Below are 23,723 nucleotides of genomic sequence, written 5' to 3' on the forward strand. Positions count from 1 at the left end.
GAGGAGAATCTGGGCTTTTTATTTTTAAGCTCATCAGGAAGAAATGGGCTAGCTTTTCAGACAGTTTCCATGCATTAATTTCCTTATCTCCTGATTTGACTGTGACCAGTGTAAACCTTCATTTGGCACCGAATGCTGCGTTGTCTGAGAATCAGCTGCCGATCTATGAGGTAGTAACCTAAGAGCCTTCCCTAATTGAAGGCGATAAATCTGGGTCTTCTTTCTCTGAGGGAACACGTTCAGGACTACTTCAATGAAGACATGTGGACCATTAGGCCAGGCTTATCCCTGAGATCAGTACTTTTCCATCTTGAAGCTACTATTTCAAGCAATAGCTTCCACAGAAGGTTTATGAGGTAAAGGCCAGGGGTCTGGCCTGGATGTTGAGGGTGTTCCTCAAAGGGTAAGTTGGGGAAATCACTGACTTAGAAAATTACAGGATTTCAAATGCTAAAAGGACCTTCGATGTCATAGTCAACATTCCCATACCTTAATTTGCCAGTGAAGACACAAAGACTCAGAGATGTTGAGAGGCTTGTTTATTATCACACAGCCAGGACCAGAGCCCAGGCTCCTGACCCCACACTGGCCCCCTGATGCCCTGTGGACCCCCGGGATACACTTTCCTCTTGCCCAAAATCAACCTTGCTGTCTACCCGAACTCTCTTATGCCCTCAGAACAAACATGTTATTTCTCCCCCTTTCATAGCATTTCACCAACCAAAGGGAGGAATTCGAGGGGACCCGAGAGAGCATTCTGGTGTGGCTCACAGAGATGGACCTGCAGCTGACCAATGTGGAGCACTTCTCAGAGAGCGACGCTGACGACAAGATGCGCCAACTGAACGTAAGGCCTACTTCGTCAGCCCCTTGCATAAGAGTGCACCTTCGCAGGGGAGAGCTGGCCAAGGACAAGTGTCACCTGACACCCTGAGAGCAGATTCCAGCACTGAGAGAGCCTCCAGGCTACACGCACCCGTATCCTGCAGGGTCATCGTGAGCGAGGATGCCATTCCTTACAGACAGGGGTCATTGGACAAGGCTCCTCATTCTTTGTAGTTTACAATCATTCATGGGGAGAACGCGCTGCAGGTTCCAAACAGAACTGCATAAGATGCCCTTTCCCCAGCTGTCTTGAGTCTGAGTGCAGCATGTTGGGGGAGGGGATGGCGGCAGGAGGGGGGATCCGTATCAAGAGTGGGGCCAAGAGCCGATCTAGTCCGCTCTCCCAGATAATCTGCATTTCACTTTCATTTCACTGTGATTCCCTCCTTGGGTTTTAAAAGCGATTGCAAAATAGAAATGTGCCTTCCCTCATGCAGTGGCACCAGTGATCATGTCAGAAATTTTGTTTCCACCAAGCGTCAGCAAGACCCGGTTTCCTCCCTCACACCCAGTAGCAGTCAATGTCTATCCTTGCCCAACTTTTAGAATTATTTTATTTATTTATTTATTTATTTATTTATTAAGATTTTATTTATTTACTTATTTGTCAGAGAGAGAGGGAACACAAGCAGGCAGAGAGGCAGGCAGAGAGAGAGGGAGAAGTAGGGTCCCCGCTGAGCAAGGAGCCTGATGTGGGGCTCAGTCCCAGGGATCCCTGGGATCATGACCTGAGGCAAAAGCAGTGGCTTAACCGCTGAGCCACCCAGGCGTCCCTCGAATTATTTTAATTGGGAAAGTCAGTTCCCAGAAGGGGTGGGAGGGAATCACATATTATTGTTCTAAATTATTCGACCTTTATTGTCTCCTTGTTAAAAATCAACCAAGCTAGAGTCCTGGGTGCCAGGGACAAGGCAGTGGGGACGTGGCGATGCTGCTTCTGCAGCCCGGGTAGAAGCAGCAGACCCTGGATCCTCAGGGCAGCTTACCTCCTTTGAAATCCTTTCTTTCTCCTCTTCCGAATAGGGTTTCCAGCAGGAGATTACATTGAACACCAACAAGATCGACCAGCTCATTGTGTTCGGGGAGCAGCTGATTCAGAAGAGCGAGCCGCTGGACGCCGTGCTGATCGAGGACGAGCTGGAGGAGCTGCACCGCTACTGCCAGGAAGTCTTCGGCCGCGTGTCCCGCTTCCACCGCAGGCTCACCTCGCACGCCCCGGTAAGGGGAGCGCCACCCTCGCCCACCCGGCCTCCCGGCGCCTCACACTTGACCCCTGACTGAATGTTTAAGGAACTGGGAAATCTATGGAACGGTCCACTATGATGTATCTTACGGTAAAAGGTCAGGGGGAGGAGCACCTATTGGTTTATTTAGCTGTTCCTACTGTGGAGTCACGCTTACTTGGAGGCTCCCGTTACCCCGTGGAGGGGGCAGCACTTCGAGAGTTCGTGTTCCTCTGACCTTTTCCGCCTGTTCCTCAGTGCAGGGCTTGCCTGACGTGTCTGTATCCCAAGGTGCGGTGATACTTGTTCTGGTTTTGCTTATGGTAGTAACTTGGTAATGTGTTGCCTGTTCCTCTTAATGTCTGGGAACTTGTAATATTTGTGCCTTTCTGGTGCTTTCTTCTCACCTCTGAAATGATAAAAGCACCCGGTTTCCAAAGCAGCTACGAAGTTTCCCTTGACAGAAGGGCCTTTTGGGAAGTTTAGGTAGAGTTCTGGCCGTCATTCAGTGTTCATTGCCCTTGGGTGCCAGATGCTTTCGTGGTGACCATATTGACCAAGACGACTGGCCACTTTTTCCTTCTTTGCGTCCCCAGCTGGCTAACTTGATTAACTTCATCAGACCTAGCCTTAAAAATCACAGTACAATTCCCTTGTGTCTTTTTTTTAAGATTTTATTTATTTACTTGAGAGAGAGAGTGCACGAGATCATGAATGGGGTGAGGGACAGAGGGAGAAGCAGACTTCCTGCGTGGGGCTCAATCTCAGGACCAGAAATCATGACCTGAGCCGAAGGCAGATGCTTCACCAGCTGAGCCACCCAGGAGCCCTGAATCCCCTCATTTCTTAACATAGCGGTTTATAGTCTCTTACAACATAGGGAGAATAGGTTCTATATCCTGAACAATAAGATTAAAGATAGGAATGGCCTTTAGATTTTTTTTTTTTTTAATTTAAACTTTCTGATTGTTGGAGTAAACCTGCCATTAGCCACCAATGAAACTTTGGCCACCATCTCTTACTTTCTAGCTAAAGTCGTTTGACGTAGATCACCAAATTTCAGATTTTTCCTAGGAAAGATACAGATTCTAGGCCCCACACTGGAGAGTCTAATTTATAATAACCACAGACAGGCCCTGGGAACCCAGTTCTCTTTGAAAGCTGCCGCAGAAATGCTGATGGTGGCCATTCTCAGGCACTGCCAGACAGGCCCCTGGCACTCCTCGCCCCCACAGCAGCTTGTAATCTGGTTCATTCTGAAAATGGGACATCCCTGCTTCAGGGCTTGGAAGAAGAAAAAGAGGCCTCGGAGAATGAAACAGACATGGAGGACCCCAGAGAGATCCAGGCCGACTCCTGGCGTAAAAGGAGAGCGAGCGAGGAGCCCTCCTCTCCTCAGTCCCTTTGTCATCTGGTGCCTCCGGCGCCGGGGCCCGAGCGGTCTGGCTGCGAGACCCCCGTCAGCGTGGACTCCATCCCTCTGGAGTGGGATCACACGGGGGACGTTGGGGGCTCCTCGTCTCACGAAGATGACGAGGAAGGCCCGTACTACAGCGCACTGTCAGGTAACGGCCCGCGTCTGCAGAGCCCTTGACATTGGCCCGCTCGGTTATGTTCTTAGCACCTTCGCAACACGGCCAGCTCTGGGCGGCCCTGAGTTCAGCTCTGTGGCTTCTTGTGTTGTGTCCTGCCCACTTTAACTTACGTGAGAGTCACTCAGTCTTATCGCAGATGGAGTGAAAGGCAAAAAGAAATGAAATTCACCTTGGGACATGAAGGTTGTTGCCTAATGGCTCTCATCTGTGAGCTCTGCAGTTGAGTGATCAGTAGATCGTCTGCATCGTCTCTCTGGACTTCACCACTCCCGCTGCTGCTTCAGACAGTCAGGAGTTGGCTGGGAAAAACAAAACCCTTTGGCTTTTTAAACCTTTTTAATAAAATAGATACAGGGTAGTTACTTTTCTTCTCCCAGCTGACAATGTGTCGACTGTTTTAATACTTGGGCATTCATCTCCAGACGCCTGCAGTGAGGAAAATGACATTATTCTTTTTCAGATGTAGAAATCCCCGAAAATCCTGAGGCATATCTTAAAATGACCACAAAAACTTTGAAAGCGTCTTCTGGTAGGCCCCTGCCCGTGCATGTGTCTCAACATGGCAGCGTCCTGTGGCGCACACTGCATCCTAAGCCTCGCTCCCATGTCATGTCTGACCTCTGCCTTCTGTGGACACCATGCACCCGGTCCTTGTGTCATGGTGTATTTGCACTGCCGTACTCACACATGCCTGCGTGCTCCTTACGAAACCCCGCCCACTCAAGAGCAGTCTCCACGCCATCCCTCTCCTCCCCCTCAGGCCTGTGCAGAAGGGAATTTTTCACAGTGCCTTTTAGAGTTTTTATCCCCACCCCCACCCCACCCGAAATCTAACTGAAGTTCTTTGGCACAGCCCAAGCTTTCTTCATGGTGGTTTGAAACTACTTTCTCCCTTGCTTATGGTGTTTCCTGGGAAGAGGATGGGTGGGTAGGGTTAAAGGTACTATTGCATTTGCCGCAGGAGAAGAAACCTTCCTTTCCTTGACTTGCAGCTCTAACCTTTGTTCCCTGCCCCATCCCCCCATGTAGCGGTAGGGTAGAGCCGCGAACGCCCTCTTGGTCCCCAAGTCCATCCTGATGTTCACTCTCCCCCAACATCTGAGAGGCCTTCAGTTCTCCTGGCCTCCGGCCCCAGCCTTGCTGCCAGTGTCCCCACCCCTACATGCCCCGGCTCCAAAACACCACTCATCCTGCAAAAAAAAAAATCATACGTTTGTTGTGCTCCATTGTGAACCCATCTAGTGAAGGCGCAATGCTGTTCAGTTGCATGACTCTCATTTCATTCCCTTCTGGGACATACTGACATTTTGCAAACATGCATGCTTTGCAAGGAAAGCTGCAGAACTCATACTATAACCTGATGTCATGTTACCCATGACCTTCTTTGTGTAACTAAATACGAACCCTTTGGTTGGAGAGAACGGACGGTCACTTGCTCTGCTTTGTTTCAGGTAAATCCATTCCTGAGGACCACTCATGGCATGTTCCTGACAGCCCTTCCTGCCCCAAGCTTCGCTACAAGCAGATGGGAGGTGATAGGAATGTTCAGACCATCCCCTCAGATTCCAGCACTCCTTACAAGCCAGCCTATGTAAGCGTTCACTCCACTGAGACTGTAACCCAAGCGCATGAGTAATAATTGAGATTTTAAGAGAGAGTGGGATATTGGTGTGTGCTGCACGTGCTCGCTTTCCAGCTGTTTTTCCCATGGTGTATCTAGATACCAGAGATACTGGTGTATCCCAGTATCTCTGCTGGGCTGTCTGTACATCTTGAGAACCTGGCAAGACAGACTGGAGTTCTAGAGTGGCTTCTGGCCAAGAACCATTGTTGTGTACATTGACATGATGGGGCGGTGGTTATTACTGTTGAGCCAGTCATCCGTGTGAGCAGTGGGGAACCAAAGTGCTGGCTTTCCTGAGCTGCTCCTGAGCTCCCAGACCATGTTCTAATTCCCTTTCAGCTGCACAACCCATTCAGAACATTGTGACGTCATAATCAGGAAGATTTGACCCTGTGCCATGGTAGACATGAAGTTTGAATCCTAACGCTACCATAAACTACCCTGGGGCCATAGCCTTTTGCCGTGCCTCTGTAAGCCTTCCTCACCTGAGGACAAACCTATTTTACATAATTGTTGTTAGGATTGATGTGTACGAAGATATAAAGAAGGCTTTGACAGGTGGTCCCTGCTACTGTTACTCCCACTGCTACCACACATGGTTTGTTGTTGTTGTTTATACCCGTGACTGCTCTTCCTCACTGTGTTTTCCTCCGGCAACATGAGTCCTTGGCGTGCTCTGGCGACGCAGCTGTCGGGGGCAGCCAGCCTCAGATTTAGTAGTGTTGGCTCCGGATCATCCCCATTACCTAGAGTTAGTGACAGGCGAGTTGAAATTAAAGTACCTGTGTGCACTTTTAATAATCACCTCGTAGACAAACCAGAGCCGTATGAGCATCTCTGGGTAGGTCCTCAAAGTGCCCTCTGAGTCTAAGAGTGAATATTAGAGAAGATTCTGCCTGTGTACAGTCAGACTCAAGTCACTGGCTAGCGGGCTTTTATGCCCAGTTCAACCACTCCTCTTCATGCTTAGCAAGCAGTTGTCAGTTCTAATCTGTCTCTTTGGGGTGTGGAATAAGACCCGACAGCCCGGGGGCAGAGGGACCCCAGCACCTCACCTCGGTTTCACATGTAGGGCCACCAGGTTGGACCCCTCCCAGTGATTAAGTTTGTGTTCCCCACCTGCAAGTTGCAAAAGTTCCACCCTTTCCTTTGTGTCTGAAACCAGGCATGTCACCAGAAATTTGCAGGGTTCTTTTCTTTTCCCCCCACATTCCACACAAGTAGGCTGAATGGACACAAACCAAAGAAGGCGTGGCTTTTCCAAAAAGGATACATTTATTTTTGGAAAGGCCTGTGATAAAAATAGCCCAATGAACACTGCACTAATAGAAGAGTATGTTCAGTGAAAGGTAAATGCTTGGTAATGAATGGCCCCCGGAGGCAGATCTGTCCTCTGTATGTCTACAGTTCCAGGTGATAATCTGCCAGGCGGCTCTGCAGAGTGACTGGGAGGGAGGACTGAATTTTGCAAAACACTGTGCAGATGCGCAAGGAAGCACACAGTAACAGCCCAGCAGATCAGCAGTGGTTTCTAAATTCTTTTTTGCACGATTCATTTGAGGAGTGCTAGGAAACCCTGAATTAGGCCATTTTATTTCCATCCCTGACATGTCATCTGCTTCCCCACCATCTCAGCCTTTACTTCTGTCGTTAGTCCTTATAAATGCTTATAAATGCCCCCAATATGCTACAGAAGCCCCTATTTGATTTGGAGCAAATATTTGAAGCAAATGACCCTTCGAAGGAAAGAGGTCCCGTATCTTCGTTTCCTTCCTGTTGCTGTGAACTGAGATACTCTTCACACAGCCTCTGAAATGTTACAGATGGTGACGTGGAAATTGCCTCATTCCAGGTAAAGCTGCTGTTATCCCCGGGCACTGATGGTGGCAAAGAAGGCTCCAGAGTCTTGAATGGCAGCTCGCAGCAGGAAGACGAAGGCCTGGCCGCTCTCGGCGTACAGCAGTCAGGTACACTTAAGTTAGGCAGTTGTCAGGACAGGTGAAGTCTGTATTTTGGGTTATCTGAGCATTTACTTTAAGTCCGTGCTCAACAGAACGTTAATTGGGAATTGAACAGTTAGGGGCACCTGGGTGGCTCAGTCAGGTAAGTGTCAGACTCTTGGTTTCATTGAGCTCAGGGTCGTGAAATGGAGCCCTGTGTGGGCCCTGCATTGAGTGTGGAGCCTGATTCAGAGTCTCTCTCTCCCTCTGCCCCTCCCCCCCTTAATCTGCCCCAAACAGCTGAACTTAGCCTATGCCAGCCAGTGTTATCTGAGAACTAGCTGATTTGTGGGGCATCTGGCTGGTTCAGTTGGTAAAGCATGCAACTTCTTAAGATCTTGGGATTATAAGTTTGAGCCCCTTTGTTTGGTGTAGAGATTACTTCAAAACAAAAAAAGAATTTGGGGGAGCGCCTGGGTGACTCAGTGGGTTAAAGCCTCTTCCTTCGGCTCAGGTCATGGCCCCGGGGTCCTGGGATCGAGCCCCACATCAGGCTCTCTGCTCCAGGGGGAGGCTACCTCTCTGCCTACTGTGATCTCTCTCAAATAAATAAATAAAATCTTAAGAAAAAAAAAATTTTTTTTTTAAGTTTTTTAAAGCAAGAACAGAATCAGCTGACTTGTATTTATGAACAAATTCCTAAGCTGTTTACTTGCAAAGTTATCCTTTAATATTGACAGAAGGAGCCTGGTGGGATGAAGTACGTGTTTAATGACATCACTCGTATGTAAAGATCAGACATGAAGATGACAACCACAGAGTTGTCAGGTTTCTCCTTGTGAGACAGGCTCGGTGATTAGAAAAGTAATTACTCAACTAAACCAAAAGTCAGACCAGTGGCATTGACTTGATCATACATGGACCAAAGAAGAAAGGGCCCTAAAAACAGCATAAACTAAAATGCCAGACTTGGGCCTGCAGTGCACGTTGGCAACACTTTTGGGTCCCCTGCCCCACTTTCCACCCCATTCCGGCCTTTGTGGGCAGGTCCTGGCACAGGCCTTGAACCAGAGTGAGGGAAGTGGGTTCTTTGCACTCCAGCCTCCAACAAGGTGAATCCCCTACAGGTTTTCTCACCCTGACCCTGAACTCATTGGAGGCAGAGAAATCTGTAGGTGCTACTGCTGCTTTTCAGGTGTGACTTTCTATTCCAGGTGCCTTTGACAGGTGGGAGCTGATTCAAGCCCAAGAACTTCGCAATCAACTCAGAATAAAACAAAACTTGCAACAGGTGAACTCTGAGATCCGCGACGTCACCACTTGGCTGAAAGAAACGGAGGCAGAGCTAGAAATGTTAAAGAGGGCGCAGCCGCCCTCGGATATCCGGGAAATGGAGCTCCGAGTGAAGCGGCTCAAGGTGAGGGGGTGCTGCGGAGGGAAGAGGGATTAGAATGTGCGTGCGGATGCATGCCCCGCAGCACCGGCAGGTCCCGTCTGGCAGTGGCATGGGTGGTGAGCTGCAGACAGCTTTGGTAGCATTCAGTCTGTCCCATTGCACTTCTATCACTGGTAAGGACACCAAGGTAGATTTCCGTTTCTGGAAGAGCATCTGCACATGATCCCAAAGCTCAGATCCCCTGTGCTGGAAACATCTGACAGCAGAGACACCACTAGACTCTTGGGGAGACATTAGCGGTCACTGCCGGGCAGCTTAAAAACACCCTTCCACGCTGTGCTGTCCAGGCGGGGATAGAGCGTCGAGGATGGGGAGGAGGACCAGCTCACCTGCTGATGAACTCTGTGGCCTGATGTATTCTGTTACACGGAACTTGTCACCCACCTGGTCAGGCGTCACCCACCAGAACTAGCCAGCGAGCAGGGAGAGGGGCTGGTGGAGTCCTGTACCTGGGGGTACCCTGAGCATGAGTCTGAGCTCCTAAGATGCCCCAGGGCAGTATCCAGGCAACTTCACAGTGGTACTCTTACTTTGCTTTGTGCATTACTATATCTGGGATTACTGTTCATCCCAAGGAATACCACTTCTGTGATGTCTAGAGGCCCGTGCGGGATAACTCTGCGTACTTCATCTGGAAGACTTTCAGTCTGGTCCAGAAATAAGCCAACCAGGGCTCAGGGGGGTCTATTCCTGGCTGTGGTTGAGTCGGCCAGCCAGGAGCCAGGGCTCTGCTCCCAGCTTGGCCAGCCAAGGTCACCGACCTTGTAAGACAGCTCCTCACCTGATGCTGCCCAGCCAGTTACAAGCAAGGTCGCACTTGTGTCTGTGGCCACAGCTCAGAGACATGCTTGGCAGACATGTTCCCCCCTGAGGTTCAGATGAACCCCGCATCCCTATTTTCAGAATGCCTAATCCAGTCTTTTTCCTCTGCGGTAGGAGATCTTGAAAGCCTTTGACACCTACAAGGCTTTAGTGGTCTCTGTCAACATGAGCAGCAAGGAACTTCTGCAGACGGAGAGCGCGGAGTCGGGCGAGCTCCAGGCTAGAGTTGGGCAGTTGGGGCGGCGCTGGGACATGGTCCGGGGCGCGGTGGAGAGCTGGAGAGCAGGCTTACGGCGGTTCCTCCTACAGTGCCAGGTATGAGGGCCCAGGGGTCTGCGTGTGTGGGAGAAGCTGGTATTTTTATGCTCGGGCTGCTTTGGCACAGATACGGCTTGTAGGAGGGAAATGGGCTTTACCATTTGCTTCCAAGAGGCTCAGCTGCTGTCCAGAGACCTGCTGTTTGCCCTGGGTCTCCTGTTGCCCTGGCCCACTCCTAGCATAAGGGTTCCAGCAAGCATTCCAGTAGGTCGGGAATGCCACCCTGCATTGCCCCATCTCTGTCCTCTCGCCAAGAGGACCTTACAGCAGAGTGATTAAGAGACCTGGCCCAGAGTAAGGAGTGGTTTAACCCAACTCCAGAGTTCCCGTAGCTGTGTGACTTTGGGCAAGTCACTGTGCCTGGTAGACTTCTGTGTCCTCATCTGAAAAATGGGAATAATTCTAGTCTTTACTTCGTGAGTTGCTTTTTAGGACTAAATTCATATAATCTTAGCCCAGCACTTGACACATGGTTCATGTGTTAGCTCTGAGCCCACCAGCGAGCCCACATGCGGCCCTGTCCCTGGGTCCCAGCCTGCCCTGTAGGGGTGTCTCCCTCTGCCACTGAATCCAGTACATTTGTTGAGTAATTTGTGGTCTTTTCTGTGTAATGGTGGCGGTGGGGGCCGGGGGGGGGCACTGCTGGAGCCCTGTCTTTCTGCTAGCACTTTTCCACTTGACAGAATTCATCGTGCCTCCCAGGACTGTCCCACCTGTATCCTCTTTCCCTTTTCCCGGTTTTGGGGCCCTGGCATTTCATTTAAATCTGGCCCTTTTATTCACTGGACAGTGACAAGAGCAAATACTATGAAGGCCCAAGCTAGCAAGCTGCTTCTCAGTACCCCGTCCTTTACAGAAAAGGCAACACTATGATGTGTGTGTGTGTGTGTGTGTTTTTAAGGACTTCCACCAGTTGAGTCAAGATCTGTTACTGTGGTTGGCGAGTGCTGAGAGCCGGAGGCAGAAGGCTCAGGTCACAGACCCAAACGCAGACCCCCAGGTTCTCCTGGAATGTCAGGAAGAGTTGATGGTGAGTTTCTTCCTAAGGGGTTCTGCACTGCCCTGGCCTCTGTCAGGTGCATACTCGTGGAGCCTCACCTAGTGTTCCTGGGAACGATGCCAGTGTGGCGTTGCGTTCTCACGTTCAGGTTCTATCTACTGAGCACCCCCTTATAGTTAGGAAGCAGGATGACTTGCAGGGAGGGAGAGGCATGGCCAAAAGCAGGAAGTCTTCGAGATCTTGGCAATTGGGGGTCTAGGTGTTTAGCAATATCCTCAGATACTTAAAGCCGCTTTACTTTCTCCTTTGGGAATAGGACTCATAGGGGGAGACTATGCTCAGTGACTCCACAGACACCATGAGCTGTAGGGGTTTTCTGAATCCACTATAGAAAAGTCTTATTTCTTGGAGGGTAATTGTGTTTTCTGATATTTATTTTACTTACTTAACCGGGTGACATTCTTACTCATAAATTGGTACGTGGTTCAAGTATAAATAAATGTAAAGTACTGGTCCTTATTTTAAAAACATTCTCCTACTAAAATCTTGGCAAAGCCCCGCTCTCCAGTGCTCCCCAACAGACAAGGTGCAGTGAAGGAAGTGTCCGTCTCTGCTGCCCAAGACGGCAACTGCAGCCGCTGGGTGACTGTTGAGCAGTTGTGACCCTCACTTCTTTCCTCGAACTCCTCCATCCAGTTGTCTACAGACTGAGGAGGAATGGAAAACGGGCAGGGTGTAACCCACCTGCTGCCTCAAGGCTGCTGGGCTTGAGGACACGCACCGGCACACACAGAAGCAGTAGAAGGTTCCGGAGTCAGCCCCCACCCGTCATTCATCCCCAATGAATGTCAGGGCACTAAGAGAGCCTCCTCTGGCCCCAACGAAAGGGGGCCTTCCATTTCACACCCTTTTTGTGTTTTTAGCGACTGGAAAAGGAGCTCGGGGAACGGCAACCTCAAGTAAATACCTTACGGGAGATTTCAGACAGCCTTCTTGTTAAGGGGCGTGGAGAGGACTATATCGAGGCTGAGGAGAAGGTACATGTTATTGAGAAGAAGCTCAAACAGTTACTTGAGCAAGTGTCCCAAGACTTAATGTCCCTGCAGGGACGCCAGGTGAGTCCGCTCGTGGCTTCTAAATGGAAAGATGTCTTTGATCAGAGATGAACGAGCGGCAGTACGGCAGCCTTGCTGGGGGGTGGGCTGTGAGCACGTCATGGAGCCGAGTCTCAGTCCTGCCCCTGCCTAGCTGGGCGGCCCTAAAAAGTTACACAGGCTCTCTGACACCCTTCTGGCATTTGCAAGGGGAGGATAACACCTTAGTGCCCACATGTCACGTGGCTGGCATATGAAAGAAAAAGCCGCCCAGTCCGTCTGTCCTTTCTGACTTGCCTTCATGCCCAACAGTTGTGGGAGTCCTCTTCACTGTCCTACTCCCTGTCTTCTGACCACTCATTTTTCTGCGTTCTTCCTTGAAAACATGATCCGACTCCAAACTAACCCAGACCTTCCCCCCGGCCGACTGAGGGCAGGCCTGCCCCCTCCGTGCTGGAGTTCCCTTCCGGCTCTGGCGTATTGAGGGCCATTTGACTACATCCGCACAGACCGCTGCTCCTGTCCCTCCCGCTGCAGCCAAACTCCGTGTTCCCCAGTGTGTGCTGTGGGGGCTGAGTGCCAGTGGCTGGCCTTGACATGCCTACTGCGCTCCTTTTTGTCTGCAAAAGTCCCTGTTAAAGCAGGGGGGTGAGGGATAGAGGAGCTGCCTCTTCCAGAAGGATGGGAGCTGTGGGGAGGGGTGAGTGGAGCAGTGTCGAGTCTGCACGAAGCACGTTTTTGTGCTCTTGAGACTCTTCAGAACCTCCTGTTCCCCTGAACTGAGCCCTCGGGGTGTGCATTTCAGAACCCAGATCCATCTCTGCCCAGCTTGGACGAGGAGGACGGTGGAGACCAGCCGCCAGCAGCCTCCACACCAGCTCCTCCAGCCAAGGTGAGAGCCCCTCTTGGTCCTGAGCACTGTGCTGGCAATTTCTTGGTAACTGGTGATTGTTCAGTGACAGGAACGGGAGCCCCCCACCAAGGCCCCAGCCCTCATTTCACAACAGCACAGATCGCTTCAACCTGCTGGGCAGCGGAGAGGCTGACTGTACAGAGGAAGAACGTTGCCCCAACAGGAAGGCTGGCTTATCTGCTGCTCTTCACTGGAACGGGAGCAGGTTGTGAAAGAGGGGAGCCCTGATGGTGTCGTTGAACGGGCTCCCCGATTTCCCCATTAACAACCCACCCACAGACGGGAACGTGAAACTCCCAGCATTTCTTACCTCGTCCAGTATAATCTCACACGCATGAGATCACTCTGGTCTCAAAATCTCAGCAGGGAGAGGACCTAAGGAAGGGGTATAATTTAAGAAGGAAGAGGCTTTATCCTGGCCGGGACTCACGGTCTTCCGTTACTAACCGGATTCTTTTTATCCAGCAGTTTGGAGCAGAGAGAATGACAACAGACAAGAGCAAGACGGACAGCAGGTGAGGGGGCCCTGTAGTCACCGCAGCAAGTCCCTTGTCGCGCACACACATCCCTCACCAGTCTTGCCTGTCCGTGTTCCAAGTCTTTGGACAAAACCCACTTTGTTTTCTTTGGTCTGGAAAGAGCTGGGCTGCCTTTCCGGGACCAAACCTCCATCCTGGGCCCCACTTTAATTTCGGGTCCTGGAGGTCTGTCTTGACACAAGGGGGTCAGGTAACAGGCGGAGGGGTTGCCTCCCAGCAGTGTGCGCTCAGCTTTCCATGCCGTCCTTTGGCAGGGTGCCCGGTCCCGCTGGCCCCAGCAGCTCCCGGCCGCAACGCTCCTTTGTGTCACGGGTGATCAGGGCCGCGCTGCCCCTACAGCTGCTGCTGCTCCTGCTGCTGCTCCTGGCCTGCCTGCTGCCCTTCTCCGAAGAGGACTACAGCTGCACTCAGGCCAACAACTTTGCCAGGTCCTTCTACCCCATGCTGAGGTACACCAACGGGCCTCCCCCGACCTAGAGGCCCCGTCTGGCCCGCAGCACCTCTCCACCACCCCACGCGTTCCTGTGGGTGCCTGACTCGTGGCCCCAGGCCAGCCAGTGAGTGACCCTCAGCGTTGGCCTGGCCCAGGGACCTGCTGCAGATGCCGGGCTCAGCCAGAGAGAGCAGTGCGCGCTCTCGGGACCCAGGGCAGCTTTCCAAGGATGTTCGTCCCTGGTGGGCAGGGAGCCCGGGCAGCAGTTGCCCCATATGGTTTGGCAAAGCTAGTTGATTGGTCTCGGGGTCTTCAGTTTCCTGAAGAGCCAAGCACTTTGTGACTTCTGATTTATTTGTGAAACACTATTCAAATGTAGCTAATACGCTCAGTGAACAGCAACATTCATCACCTGTTATAGAAACAAGCCACTTCCATCTTAGAAATGGTTCGGAAACTCACGTGCACGCTCAGCTGATTGAAACAATCACATCTGATATGTTTAGAATTAATTTCACTGCGATCAGCTAGCAATCCAGAGCTGCAGGTTATAAACCAAAATGTTTTGTTCTGTACTTAGGTCTGCTCTTTTATATTGCTTTAAATTTTTAAAGAAATTATATTGCATGGATGTGGTTATTTGTGCATATTTTTTAACGATGCCCAATCTGTATGAATAATGTAAACTTCGATTTTTAAGAAATCAGATTTTAGCTTGAGCTTTTGACTAATGTACAGTAAATGCCAAACTACTTGATAGGGATGTTTTTCTAAGTTAATTTTATAAGACTTTTCACCTTTAAAGTGATGCTTCAGGTGTTGTGTGGCTGGTTGGCCATGGGGGGTTGTTACAGAAACTTGAAGCTATTTGTGGTATGTACAACTCAAATGTTTCTCATTAAAACAGAAAAAAATACCCATACTTTCATTGTATTGGATCCTATTACAAATTAGATGTTCTACGCAATCTACCCCAGAACAAAAGTTACTTTAAAAATATGTAGGAGGATTTATGGGTTCTAATTCTAAGCTAGGCTTTATATTCTACTTATTTAACTTGTTACAAGATAACGTAGGAGATCGAAATTCCCACCACTTGTAGACATGGCGATTTTACAGTGTGTGACCCTCCCTTGCTGGAGGGAGTGGCGAGGGCGGCATGGCAGGGAAGGTGGGTACAAAGGAAAGGAGGAGCTCACCCGGATTGTTCTATTGCCAGCTCTCTCCAAAGCAAACAGATCTTAACAAATGTTCCAGGCAGAACCAACCACCTGCCTTCCAGAGGATTCCAGTACCATTACCTGTTTCTCACCAAAACAAAGTGATTAGAAGTCACTGAACAGGTCCTGGGTTAACTACTCCTAACCTGCATCTTTTTTTTTTTTTTTTTTTTTTTTTTTAAGATTTTACGTATTTGACCGAGAGCGCACAAGTAGGCAGAGGGGGCAGATAGAAGCAGGCTCCCCTCTGAGCTGGGAGCCTAATGTGGGGCTCCATCCCAGGACCCTGAGATCAGGACCTGAGCTGAAGGCAGACGCTTAACCCACTGAGCCACCCAGGGGTCCCCTAACCTGCATCTCTTGACACTTGGGAGACACCACTGTCCTAACCGCCACCTCAGTCCATGCCCCCCTCTTTCTCCGCCAAGCACAAACCTCAGGGGAAGCCAGGGAGGCTTGGCTGTAGATGAAGACCAGACTCCCAGCACTGGCGGCCCCTTCCGTGGGTCAGACACCCCCAGGACGTGTGCCGTTCCCCAGTGGCTTGATGTAATGGTACCAGTGGAAGGGAGTCTGTTTTCACTTTACCAAATTGATGAAAGCGATAGGCAGAAAAGGGTATTTTGCAGTTTTAAAAAAGTCTTTTGATGCTTTAAAGTAATTCATTTCTTTTCATGGATTAACAATGTCACCCAGCTGTTTTTCTGAGTCACCGAGTTGGTCAGAGGATCCTTGCTCCAACTCTGACAGAGGTAAAAGGCAGAATCTCTCCCTCCTTCTCTTCCTTCCTGTCCAAAGGAGGTGATGGTTCTGGAAACCTTTCACTCTGGTGGTCTGTATTTTAAAGCCTGATTGTGCACATGCATTCTCAGGATAAAGGTCTTTTGATTTTTTTAGGCTTCTAGACCCTACCCTGACCCCAGCAGGTCTTTTTTCACTCAAAGCTCAGTGTATTCCCAGACACTTGTTAAGAGATTATGTTTTACACTTTGAGGAGGCTTTGCATCTTCCATTTCCCACACGCGAGGGAAAGTTTTAAACGACACTTGGCATTTAGATCGCTTCAATATGAATGAATGACCTTTCTCCCCATCCCTGATCGGGTGTCATACTGACTGACTTCAATGGGGTCATTCCAGAAAATCCACCCAAGTAATTGACGTACTGTGTACCAGGACTTTGATGTGTGTGGGCTGGCTTTTACTTGAACACATACATAGTGCCTGTGGTCATTAATCACAAGGGTGAAATTAGCTGATCAAAGATTAAACTGCTACTTTTTAAAAAGTCTGTGGGGCATCTGGGTGGCTCAGTTGGTTAAGCGTCCATCTCTTGATTTTGATACAGGTCATGATCTGGTCACAGGTTCAAGCCCCACATCAGGCTCTGCACTGAGTGCCGAGTCTGTGTTCTCTCTCCCTCTGCCCCTCCCTCTGCTTGCACATACTCTCTCACATAAATAGAATCTAAAAAAAAAAAAAAAAAAATAGGCTTTGGCAGATTAAGACAGATTCCTAATCCTCTTGAATTATATAGTCAAGCATATTTGTGTTTATGTACCTTTTTCCAGGAAGAGTGTTCATGGTTTTCACCAAATTCTTAAAGGGTGCTGCATACCTAAAATAGAATAGAATTCAGAATACAATGGGAACACTGACTACTTAGCCTAGTTATTACAAGTTCTTAGATTCCCAACAAATACATTTTTAAAGCCACAGTTATGAAAAACAGTTTATTTAGCTTTTGTCACATTAAACTTCTTTCCACAACAGTTCCATAAATATTAAGGGGACACAGTGGAGGAAAAGCAGTACCTGGAAGGAATGGAAAGCAGACCTCAAAACCTCCTTTCACACAACAGCAAACATTCATTTGTAAAGACCCAGATACACAAGCCTGCTTTGTGGCACAAAGCATTCACCTGAAAAAACAAGGGAGAGCCACCAGCAGGCTCCAAGGTCCACGGGACCACCGAATCGTCACGTTACAGAACCACGAGTCGTGGCATTGAGACACCTAGCACAGAAGCACAAGCACAGCAATGTAGACTGTGCTGTTAGCAGGAGCTGCTCTGGGCTGGCCTGAGCAGACCTCTGCCCTTCCCATAAAGGAAGCCCTCCGAGCACCTCACCGCCACTGGCCTCATAAGTGAATAGGATCCTTAGAACTCAAAAAACAAGGATCCTTGACTCCAAAACAACAGAAGGATTAGAAGATCACATATCGCAGACAATGCACTTCTTTGAGCTGCCACTCGAGCCAAAAGTCCAGCAACTTTGAAGCTATAAAGAATTAAGGGCATGTGTTTCACAGTACTCCACAGGGAAGCATCAGTACCTAAAAGGTGTGCGTGTTTTACACAGGGAAATGTCCAACGAGCGGACTCCACATCAGTGCATTTGGGAAGAGCAACAGCAGGTATGAGGAGATGACCGGAGTGCCCCCCGCTAGCTCATGAGCCCAGGATGGCAAGACGGAAACGATCGAACTCACTTCTTTCCGCCTGTTCTATAACATTTCATGCAGACCCCCATCTTGGCAGAAAAGATAGGATCTACGGGGTCAGTAGAAAGCAACTGGTCGAGTCTGTTAGGCATGGAGATTCAACTCCAGCAGCTGACTTAGGGAGGCAAGTCCTGTGGCAGGAACAGTGGCGGCCCGGCAGCAGAAGACTTAACTTCCTGTCGGAGTTTGTCCGTAAGTAGTTTCATGACCTCGAGCAGATCAAAGTCCCCTCTGGGCTTTAATCTACACATGTATCCAAGATGAGATTGAACTTCTGCATCAGGTTTTTAAGCTGTCACTGTATCTAGAGTGTTGTGCAAATCGGGAGGACCCCACAGAAGCCCGAGCGGCATGCGTGTCAGATGCCAACTGATGCGTGCGTTCTGTGGTCTAAGAATCTCTTTTCAGTTTTGTGTTAAACTCAGCTGCAGGATTACCTTAAGCACTAGAACTCGGTCTCTGCTCAGCTCTGTCACTCACTTCCCTGTGGGACCCTGGGCAAGTTCGCTTATACTCCGGTTTCCACAACCAGAAAGTTAGGATCACTGTAATTATTATTAAATGTGAAAGTATGAGGCCTTGAGAACTGTGTCTGACACAAAGTAAGTGGCACACAGATATTTTTAGGTGCTAAATGGTATATTTTTATCCTTTCCTTCACATAGTCTTTATAATGTGTTCTAAAAGGTTTCTAGCAGCTTAAAGAAATGTGTCAAATCTTACTTAATAAAAAAAAATGCCGTGTATCAAAATAGATCTAGACGCAGAAAGTCCACCTTGAATTTGGAAAGGTGTCTGTATGTGCAAGCTCCTTAGCAGATTTAAAGAACGACCAAACTGGTTTCACATGCTGGAACATTCTAGAATTGCTTCATCCTAGCTTATATATATGAATATATGATATATATATATATATATATATATATATATATATATATATATATGGCTCTGCCAAGAAGTGGTAACTGATTTCTTTTTACTGAAATCTGGAGTGATTGCCCTCCTAGCCAAGCTGGCAGGTGAGATGATTCAGGGAGAGACCCTCTCCCTCCCAGAGCCTGTGTCGACGTTGTCTGGTTTTGTTCTTAATACAGTTGAGGCCCTCCAGATTTATGTTCCCACCTCACGTTTTTAAGAAAAATCTCTTCAAAATTATTTTAGGGTCAAGTCCTCTGTCGTTGGTCCCAGCGGACCGTGTGACAGGCCTGAGGCCACACAGAGGGGCTGGAGGGAGGGGAAGGAGGGGGCAGTTAGGACGATGCCTGAAAACTCACTGCAGGCCCAGCTCGCCCACCCTGGTCCTCTTTTTGGGGATTGCTAGCGCCCCCCTCAGGAATCTGAACATTCTGTTCTAATGTGATCTGTGTTAAGAATACTCCATGTTAATTGTTTCATTAAGATGTATCGACATGATCCCATATAAGACACTCGTGTTTTTGGAATTAACCCCAAATCTCATTTCATCTCCCAAAAATAAGTTTTCTCACATTAAACAATAACTCGCAGATCAAAATGGAGGAATTATCTTGCCACACGAGTCTGAGGCAAAGCTGAGGCTCACTTTTCCGTAATACACAAAGTGTTCCCCCCACCCATACTCAAGTTATTTCCTGTTTACAGTTGTCAGGTCCTATTCCCCCTTGTTCATTCCTTTTAAAAACTGATCTTGAAAACAATGAAGTCCTCGTTGCTAGGCTATGGCAGAATTTTAAGTTGTCCATAGGATGGGGTGTGGATACCCGCCCCCCACAAAACAGAAGACATTTAAAAGAAAGCACTGTTTAGGAGACATTATTAATCTTTAAAATGGATACTGAGGATTTACGAAAAACATATAAAAACAGCAGACTGGCTACACACTGGTGTCTGCTTTAGAGGACAGTTTGGAACAGATGGGCCCAGGGGTTGAAAACACTCCCATCTGCGAGGAGGAATGGGCCCTACACTATTCAAAACAAAAGGAAGAACACCTTTCAGCTACAGACTGTGTTATCTCAACTGCCTCATTGGCCCAGACCCCAGTTCTAAGAGACAGCCTTGCCCCGAAGCCCCCCCACCCCCAACCAAGGCTGGACTGACCTCTATCCCCAGCATGCCACTGTAGCAGTCTGAGCCAAGAAGAAATGACCTAAAGTATTAAAAGCCCCCTCATGGGCTAACTCCAAATGCAGGGAAGCAGGCAGCCTCACAATGCATGCAGGAATAACTAGGAAACGAGCAGTGAGCCCTGGAAGAGCTCACTAGCACACGCACCAGCCCAGGCAAGCACAGGATTTGGTATGGAAAGCTGCTTCGCCCCCTGAGACCAATCTGGTCTCTACTGTGGGCATCAAATTCCAACCTAAAATACATCAGTCCCTATCAGCCACTGTGGCAGTGGCTTAGACCTCGTTCTGGTAATCTCCTTGTAAGTATAACTAAGAGAATTTCACCAGCAGATACTTGTTCAAGATGGCTTCCCTTGCCTCCCACTTCCTGTTCTCCAGCCTTGTAACTTAAGTTTGTTGGGGTGCGGGTCTAGGCTGGCCAGAAAGAGAGAAAATTGACCTTCTGGATGTTCCCCGGCTCCTGTAAAATGCAACGCATACGTTCTGCACCGAGTGTCACCTAGGCTGCAAAACTGAACCATGAGGAATCATTTCAGACCAACTCAGAATACAGACAATGGCGTGTGCTCCTTAGGTCTGTGTCCAAGTGTTTCTGAGACAGCTCTGCTCAACTTGTAGTAAATCTGCACCGATACCAAAACTGAGAATTATTTAAGGACTCCCTAGCAGAAACCAACCTTCATAACATCGAATTTAATCTTCCTGATGACTTAATAAATACAGAATGTGCCCGCCCAAGTAAACCCATTTTAAAAAAGAGAATGAGTTTCATCGATCACAAGGTAGTTTTTCAAAACATCATCACAAAAATCAAAACATGTATGTAACCACTCACTGCCAAGGTATAGATGTAACGCTTTAGTGCGTTCACTATGTTCCTGAAGATTTCAGTTTTTTAAAAGTGAGTTAAAATTGTAATTCCAGACGTGCTTGATCATCTTGTCCTATGTCCCACTTGGAATAGAAACGAATATTCTTCTATGAAGTTTCCATTTCACCCAGCTCGTCATAAAAATGTTCTGATAAGAAAATAGTTTAAAAGAGCACTACGGTGCAAAAGAATTCTTCCTTGCTATAAATAACTATCCCTAGATATTTTTTAAAGTAGAATTCACAAACCAGGTCTCCTTAAAGTGATATGCTTACCAAGTCTACACAGCCTGACATGTCCCCATCTGGATGGCTGATGTGGCACTTGTGGCTGCCCCACAGCATAGCTGTGACCCAGACTCACAGGAGAAACCCGTTCCTGCAAATGCTGGGCCTTTCTCCAGCACACACTGAGCTCCTTGGGATGGGAGTTTTAAGGAAGGGACAGAGATTTAAATCTCCACAATCCTCCATAAAAGTGATCAAACACATAAATGCACCCCAAATAATGAGTAGGCTCGATGAATGCAAATCAAGAGGAATGAAACCCTATGGAGATGGCAGCAAGGTCTGGGGGAAGGGTGTGGCTCACCTCCCAGCCCGACCACTGGCTCCCCAGGTCACGATCCCTCCAGCCTTCCACAGTAATAGCGATACGTGACCTCAGTCCTCACAGGCCTGTGACATAAGTGTGTGGAACTAGTTCATTCACTGCCACGGTTTTCCATCCTACCATCCAGTGGCCCTGAAGAGAGCAAACGGAGGTCTGTGTGTAAGGGCAGGTCAGGCTGCCCCATAAAGGTTAGTCCACTTCCGTAAGGGCCCCGGCGTCTCCCCGCTCTATACACCTTGCACAGCGGATTTCCACCATTCAGTCCCAAACCTTTAAGATGTTTTCCAGAGGGGCAGAAGGGAGATGAGAAGTAAGAAAGGACCACACTGAGATCCTAAGAGGCTGAGCAAGATGTGACGTCAGCATTGGAACATCCCCCCCGGAACCAGGGAACACTGCGGCTTTCTCACCCGACTCTGGGAAGCGGGGCATTCGGGTGCAGGATGGTGCCCAGCTGGGCCTGCCATAACCAAAGGAGGGACCACACGAGCGAGACGACGAAGCCTGCCCATCCCAGACAGAGCTCACGGTTTGCACTGGAGGTCACGCTTCAGCCTCTGACCTCCTCTGTGGCCTGTGGGCCTCAGACTGGGCATCACTGGGACGGGTGCTTCTGGGAGCCCTCCCTGCTCTTACTCTCCTCTGCTGCGCTGCACTCGGCCCCAGCAAGCGAGGACTTGTGCCCGCGAAGCGTGTGGGCGTTCAGCATCTCCAGCAGCAGGTCGTAGACTGGGACCACGTTTTTGCATTTCATGTTGAGCAGGTGTTCCATGCCCTTGTTACTGGAGGACAAAAAGACGCCGAGAGTCCTTCCTGGGAGGCAGCCGTGGGAACGTCAAGATCTTCCCCAGCTCTCCCCAACAAAGCCGGTCTACCCTCCACCCCCTAGACCTCCCCCAGCCATTTCTTCTAGGGTTCTCGCCTCTGGCTCCTTCAGTCATCTACGCTTACGGGCAGGACCTTAGAATCCTATCACCACCCACCCACAGGGGCCTGACAGCACCTGGCACAGTGCCAGGAATTCTCATGGTGCACAGTAGCTGTGTTCTACATAGTTCCACTAACACTGAATTAGCAAATACATTGCTTCTGCGGGAAATGCAGGATTATGTGCCCAAGGCTCTGGTCCCAACATTTTCATCATCTGGTTAATACCGAAGCTTGGTGTACCTATGTTTTTGTTTAAAGACACCTTATTTAACATGAATTGTTGCTTCATTAACATTTAACTCACAGCCGATGCTACCACAGCTCACGTGTGAACAGAGCTTACCCAACACGCTTATTTTCTCCATAAGGCACATCATAGCTTTCTTGCGCTTAGAAACACTGAGCTTCAGCACTATGCTTGGGGGCCATTTACAGACTGTGGACTCACCAACAAAAAGCACAAAAATGCAAAAACATGGCACTAACTAGACCACACGAAGGACATTTCTTTGTAGTACGAGAGCCGGAACAAGAACAAAAGGGTCCCCTTGCTTGACCTCAGTTGGGAATGTAAGTGTGGGCAACTCAGATTTTTTGCCACCCTGAGCTTATCCTTGAAGGACCACAGAAATGCCACTAAATATGGATTCAGGGGTTACAAATAAATTTTTTAAAGTAGTCAAATTTGCAGAGTACCTGGGTGGCTTAAGTCAGTTAAGTGTCTGCCTTAGGCTCAAGTCATGATCTCAGGGTCCTGGGATCAAGTCCAGCACCTGGCTCCCTGCTCCGCAGGGAGTCTGCTTCTCCCCTTTCCTCTGCCTGCTTGTGATCTTTCTGTCAAATAAATAAAATCTTAAAAAAAAATAGTCCAATTTGCAAATAAAGACTGTGACTAATGAGAGTGGACTCTATCTGTTCTGCAGACGGTTCTATGTCAGTAATCATTCAGGAGGAAACAAGGCGGACAATGCTTCATTTCCTCCCCTGTTATAACTCTTGAGTTATACTGTCCTTCTCCACAGCCTCGAGACTCTTCCTCCCCCTTGGGTAGCAATGACCTTCTGTCCTCACTCCCCTGTGCCAGCCCCAGGGCAGGGCTGCCCTCCTCCCAGGAGCCATCAAGCATCCAGCAGAGCATCTCTAAATCAGCACAGGGGCATCGCGCTACACCCGTCCCCTCCATCAGCATACACTGAATGTACCCTCCTCGCATCCTGGCCTCCCGAAACCCGTGGGCCTCCCCAGTTCCCTCAGATCTCATTATTAACGTCCTGATGCTGGGCAGAGAGGCAGGCAGAGAGAGAGGGGGAAGCAGGCTCCCTGCTGAGCAGAGACCCCCGATGCAGGACTCAATCCCAGAACCCCGCTGAGCCACCCAGGCGCCCATGGACTACTTTTTTTTTCCCGAGATTTTATTTACTTGGCAGACAGAGACAGAGCAGAAGCAGGGAAAGTGGCAGCTGACCTCTGGCCACAGCTGTGTGCGCTGATGAAGAACGCCCCCCTCCTTCCCTTTCAGAGGTTTATTTTCCTTTAGGGGTCAAAATTCTACCTTGTCACTCTCAAACCTGCAAACACTTTCCCCAAAGCTCTTGGGCCTTTGCAGGACACAGGCATGCCCCCACACCCCAGCCC

At 49.2% G+C, this 23,723-nt stretch overlaps 2 protein-coding genes across 17 annotated transcripts in view; one reads left to right on the forward strand and one right to left on the reverse strand.

The window, feature by feature from the left end:
* Nucleotides 1–14,764, forward strand: part of SYNE2 (spectrin repeat containing nuclear envelope protein 2) — a 330,781-nt gene extending 316,017 nt beyond the window's left edge. For 6 of the 16 annotated variants that reach the window (XM_013056956.2, XM_013056952.2, XM_045070327.1 and 3 more), the window contains 14 exons: nt 99–170; nt 710–847; nt 1,909–2,103; nt 3,391–3,673; nt 4,164–4,232; nt 5,155–5,294; nt 7,180–7,294; nt 8,482–8,684; nt 9,660–9,860; nt 10,765–10,893; nt 11,787–11,978; nt 12,763–12,849; nt 13,336–13,385; nt 13,664–14,764. In XM_013056956.2, coding sequence (XP_012912410.1) covers nt 99–170; nt 710–847; nt 1,909–2,103; nt 3,391–3,673; nt 4,164–4,232; nt 5,155–5,294; nt 7,180–7,294; nt 8,482–8,684; nt 9,660–9,860; nt 10,765–10,893; nt 11,787–11,978; nt 12,763–12,849; nt 13,336–13,385; nt 13,664–13,886 — 2,097 coding nt within the window. In that variant the 3' untranslated portion in view covers nt 13,887–14,764. Of the gene's footprint in view, nt 1–98; nt 171–709; nt 848–1,908; nt 2,104–3,390; nt 3,674–4,163; nt 4,233–5,154; nt 5,295–7,179; nt 7,295–8,481; nt 8,685–9,659; nt 9,861–10,764; nt 10,894–11,786; nt 11,979–12,762; nt 12,850–13,335; nt 13,386–13,663 lie in introns of those variants that run through there. The other 10 variants (XM_013056971.2, XM_013057001.2, XM_004738907.3 and 7 more) reach the window with 9 other exon arrangements.
* Nucleotides 14,765–16,780: 2,016 nt separating this feature from the next.
* ESR2 (estrogen receptor 2) overlaps nt 16,781–23,723 on the reverse strand; it is a 71,076-nt gene continuing 64,133 nt past the window's right edge. The window contains exon 9 of the mRNA XM_004738912.3: nt 16,781–21,940. Within this exon, the coding sequence (XP_004738969.1) occupies nt 21,754–21,940 (187 nt within the window). The 3' untranslated portion in view covers nt 16,781–21,753. The remainder of the gene's footprint in view (nt 21,941–23,723) is intronic.

The sequence above is a fragment of the Mustela putorius genome, unplaced genomic scaffold (genome assembly GCF_011764305.1).
Source record: "Mustela putorius furo isolate JIRA1106 unplaced genomic scaffold, ASM1176430v1.1 tig00000129_pilon_pilon_pilon, whole genome shotgun sequence".
Classification (NCBI taxonomy): domain Eukaryota; kingdom Metazoa; phylum Chordata; class Mammalia; order Carnivora; family Mustelidae; genus Mustela; species Mustela putorius.